At 49.5% G+C, this 5,000-nt stretch overlaps 1 protein-coding gene across 1 annotated transcript in view; it reads right to left on the bottom strand.

Moving 5' to 3' along the window:
• Positions 1-5,000, bottom strand: part of myh14 (myosin, heavy chain 14, non-muscle) — a 49,462-nt gene that overhangs the window by 11,654 nt on the left and 32,808 nt on the right. The window contains exons 32-37 of the mRNA XM_048262114.1: positions 4,560-4,664; positions 4,157-4,309; positions 2,641-2,889; positions 1,648-1,860; positions 1,044-1,256; positions 137-298 (exon numbers count right to left, since the gene is read on the bottom strand). Of these exons, the coding sequence (XP_048118071.1) occupies positions 137-298; positions 1,044-1,256; positions 1,648-1,860; positions 2,641-2,889; positions 4,157-4,309; positions 4,560-4,664 (1,095 nt within the window). The remainder of the gene's footprint in view (positions 1-136; positions 299-1,043; positions 1,257-1,647; positions 1,861-2,640; positions 2,890-4,156; positions 4,310-4,559; positions 4,665-5,000) is intronic.

Below are 5,000 nucleotides of genomic sequence, written 5' to 3'. Positions count from 1 at the left end.
CACAGATACAGTGTTAACCGGCTAACCAACACACACCTGAACACAAATATGCATATTTACACACACACACACACACACACACACAAACACATCCTCTGATCTTTCTTTCCCTCTCACACAGGTGCAGTGGTGTTACCTGTAGGCGGCGGAGTTGTCTCAGGCCCTCCTCCCGTCCCCTATTGGCTGTCTCCACCTGAGCCTCCGCCTCCTGCAGCTCAGCCTCCAGCTGCTTCTTGGTGGTCTGGGCCTGAGCCCTCTGGGTCCGCTCCTCCTCCAGCTGCACCTCCAGCTCACGCACCTGAGGAGGGGAGGAGGAGGTGATAAGGGGGTCACAGAGGGGGGCGGAGGGGGAGAGGCAGAAAGAACAAGGGAGGAAGAGGCAGGAAAAGAGGGGAGGAGGTGATAAGGGGGTCACAGAGGGGGCGGAGGGGGAGAGACAGAGAAAGAACGAGGGAGAAAGAGGCAGGAAAAGAGGATGGGGGTATGCTTTTTAAGGTCACTGGTGAAAGTCATTAAAAATTCCTGATGGGAGCAAGTGTGCGGACATTCCACCCTTTTTTCCTTTTGATGCTTTTTAAGGTCCCATATCTTCTCCTACTTACACCTAGTTTATCTAGTGTGTCATTCCTCTAATATAATAATAATAGTCCTATTAAGCAGGGTTGTGCAAAATTCGAATTGCAAATTTGCTTCCTGTTTGCATTGGAATTTAAGAACCAGTTTCAATTCAATTCTGGAATTTTGCACAACCCTGCTCTGAAGTCTGTTTTCCTGTGCCTCTCTCATTTCATCTCCGTTACCTGGACATTGAGACACTGTTTGTTGAGCGTGCGTCTCCTCTCTTCTCCTCTCTACCTGTTTGTTGAGTGTGCGTCTCCTCTCTTCTCCTCTACCTGTTTGTTGAGCATGCGTCTCCTCTCTTCTCCTCTCTACCTGTTTGTTGAGCGTGCGTCTCCTCTCCTCTCCTCTCTACCTGTTTGTTGAGCGTGCGTCTCCTCTCCTCTCCTCTCTACCTGTTTGTTGAGCGTGTGTCTCCTCTCTACCTGTTTGTTGAGCGCGCGTCTCTTCTCCTCTCCCTTCTCCTCGGCGGCGCTGATCTCCCTCTCGAACTGGGCGCGCAGGGCCTGCAGGGTGACCTCCAGCCGCAGACGGGCGTTTTCCGCCTCGGCCAGCTCCTCCTCCAGCTCCTGCGTCTGCTCCCGCAGCGTCTGCGCCTCCGACTCCAGCGAGCGCCGGCAGCGCTCCAACTCATGCACCTGAGGAGGAGGAGGAGGAGGAGGAGGAGGAGGAGGAGGAAGTGAAGAAGAGGAGTGGGGAGAGGACAGAGGAGGGGATTGGAGAAGGACAGAAGAGGAGGGAGATGATAAAGGAGAGGAGAGAGGAGGGGATAGAGGGATGAAGGAGGAGAGGAGATGATAGAGTGGACCATTAGAGAAGACAGAAGGGGAACAAGAGACAATCAGAGGAGAGAAAAACATGATAGAAACAATAAAGACATACGAATACATAAGCACATATCATATATAATAATAACATTTTACTAAATAATATCTATTTCCTAAGCCAAACACACACACACGCACACACACACGCACACACACACGCACACACACACAAAGAGACACGTGCGTGCACGCGCAGACGTACGTTCTTGCCCACGTCGTCCTGCTGGTTGACCAGCTGCTCCATGTCCAGGCGCTGCTGCTTGTTGACCCGCTCCAGCTCGTCCCTCTGCTCAGCGGCCTCCTGCAGCGAGCGCGACACCGACAGGAAGCGCGTCTCCTTCTCACGGCTCTCCGCCTCCGCACGGTCGCGCTCCTCCGCCAGGCGGGCGCTCACCGACTTCTCCTCCGCTAGACACTGACCGCAGGGCACAAAGGCAAAGGTCAGGGGTCAAGTATAACACACACACACACACACACACACGCGCTGGCTAGTTGCTACTCAATTTCATTGTCTGTCTCCTTCTATACACTCTTCTACCTCACTCCAGCCCTGTCCACTACACATCAGAGTGTTGGACAACGGAGGACCCACCTAACTAAGATGCCATTCAGAATATCCAGGTCTAGGGCAGCCGTGGCCTACTGGTTAGCGCTTCAGACTTGTAAGCGGAGGGTTGCCGGTTTGAACCCCAACCAGTAGGCACGGCTGAAGTGCCCTTGAGCAAGGCACCTAACCCCTCACTGCTCCCAGAGCGCCGCTGTTGTTGCAGGCAGCTCACTGCGCCGGAATTAGTGTGTGCTTCACCTCACTGTGTGCTGAGTGTGTTTCACTAATTTACGGATTGGGATAAATTTCCCTCACGGGATCAAAAGAGTATATATACTGTACTATACTTATAGATACAGTATAATGTGTAGACACCACACTAGCTACTTATTTCGTCCACAATGTTATATCCTAAGTTGTATAGTTCAAGTTAGAGTTTCAAAATACACTCATTCTACTCTTGTTAACTAACTTAATGTTAAAAAACACAAGTCTGTGATGACTGAGATGTGCAAGAGAACAAAACTGACACTTGTGGATCTCTGTCATTACCACCACTTCATGTCCCTTCATCCACTTGACTCCTGACTATCTCCATACTATTCCCTCTCTCTCTCTCTCTCTCTCTCTCTTTCTCTCCCTCCTCACCTGGTCAAACTTCTTCTGCCTCTTTTCCAGGGCTGAGCAGCTCTGTCTCTCCCGCTGCAGGGCGAGGGTCATGTCCTCGATCTCCTCCCTCAGCCGGTCCCTCTGGCGCTCCACGCGATCCTTCTCCTCCTCCTTGGTCCGCTCCCTCTGCAGGGCGTTCTCCAGCTCGCGCTGCATCTTCCTACGCGCCTCCTCTCCCGCCTCCGCCGTCCCCGAAAGCTCCTCCGACTGCTTCTTCAGCTCCGCCAGCTAGCAGAGAGAGAGAGAGAGAGAGAGAGAGAGAGAGAGAGAGGGAAGGAGGGAGGGGAGGGAAGGGAGGGAGGGAGGTGAGAGCAAGGAGTGAGGAAAGAAGAGAGGGGAGTAGGCAATAAAACTATTCATGAATTCCCACTCCAGGCATTAAACATCAAAAAAACAAAACAATATTGCTGCTCAGTTAAGGGGCTGGTAAAGACTACTTCAATGCTGCTGTCTTAGTATTGCTAGTGTCTCTAGTATTTTTACTATTGCTTACTTATTTATTGATTTTAATTTATTAGATAACTAATGCATTCTCTGATCCTGAGAACTTCCGCTCAACATGTTACATGATGAATGACAATAAATTATCCTTGATCCTTGGGTTAAATACTCGCAGTGAGAGATGCAGAGAGAGAGAGAGACAGAGTGAAAGGGAGAGAGAGAGACAGAGAGACAGAGCGAGGGAGAGAGAGAGCGAGGGAGAGACAGAGAGAGGGAGGAAGATAAAGAGACAGACAATAGGAGGAGAGGGAAGAGTGATGGAAAATTGGAAAATAGGAAAATAGGTGTGTAAGGTGTGTAAGGTGTGTGAGGTGTGTAAGGTGTGTGAGGTGTGTGAGGTGTGTAAGGTGTGTAAGGTGTGTAAGGTGTGTGAGGTGTGTGTGTAAGGTGTGTAAGGTGTGTAAGGTGTGTGAGGTGTGTGTGTAAGGTGTAAGGTGTGTAAGGTATGTAAGGTGTGTAAGGTGTGTAAGGTATGTAAGGTATGTAAGGTGTGTAAGGTGTGTAAGGTGTGTAAGGTGTGTAAGGTATGTAAGGTATAAACCTGGAATGTACCTTCTATGCATGTTAAGAACCCTGAAAGTACCCTATGTGTTTTTAGAACCATTAAACTACACACACACACACACACACACACACACACACACACACACACACAAACACACACACACACACAAACACACACACACACACACACACAAACACACACACACACACACACACACACAAAAACACACACACACACAAACACACACTCTTTCTCTCTCACACACACACATTCACTCGCTCACTCACACACACACACACATCCACACATACACACACACACACACACACACAACCACACACACGCACACACACACACACACCCACACACACATTCACACACACATACACACACACACACCCACACACAAACACACACACATACACACACACCCACACACACATTCACACACACACATACACACACACACACACACACACACACACACACACACTGCATGGTGGCCTGGATTTGGCGGGTGAGCTCTTTGTTCCTCTCCTGCTCCTCCTCCACCCTCTCCACCAGGCTGGCCTTCTCCTCCTCCAGCGCCCGCATGCGGGAGCCCAGGGACAGCTTCTGCCGGGTCTCATCCTGCAGCAGCTCCTGTCGGCCGGGGGGACAGCACTAATTTAGCCCGGGGATCCTCTGAGGCCTACCAGTCTGGTTTCATATCAAATTCAGGTTGGCTAACCTACGAGTCCACAAGACTGTAACAGTTCAAATGGATCATTTCCTCTTGGCCAACATCACCTAAATGCTTGCTCTAGGGAGTTGAAAAGTTACTGTGTGTGTGAGAGAGAGAGAGTGTGTGTGTGTGTGTGTGGGGTGTGTAAAGTGTGTGTGTGTATGTTACCCAGTGCATCGCAGACTGGCTCTCCAGGCTGCTAACCTCTTTGGACATACGGACGGACTTGGACTCGGCGCCCGAGAGGGAACCAATCATAGACTCGATCTCCGCCTGGGAGAGGACACAGAGCAGGCAACGCAAGGCCAGACTATTCAGACAGCGGGTTTCACACTTAGGGACAAATTAATGTAATGTGCCTTACACAAACAAAAACAAAGAATGCTAAATAAAAGCATAAACAGGCAAGTGTTTAAAAATAATTTAAAGTAAAGCATAGTAAGTGAAATAGAATACCGTATTTTCCAGATTATAAGTCACACTTCTTTTTTTCATAGTTTGGCCGGTCCTGCGACTCAGGTGCAACATATATATATATATATTGATATATATGTTTTTTTCCTCTTCATGAAACATTTTTGACTGGTGCAACTTATACTCGGAAAATAC

Source organism: Alosa alosa, chromosome 13 (assembly GCF_017589495.1).
Source record: "Alosa alosa isolate M-15738 ecotype Scorff River chromosome 13, AALO_Geno_1.1, whole genome shotgun sequence".
In the NCBI taxonomy this organism is placed as follows: domain Eukaryota; kingdom Metazoa; phylum Chordata; class Actinopteri; order Clupeiformes; family Clupeidae; genus Alosa; species Alosa alosa.
Note: the sequence above shows the minus strand (reverse complement) of the source record. Positions and strands in the feature narration are given on the sequence as shown.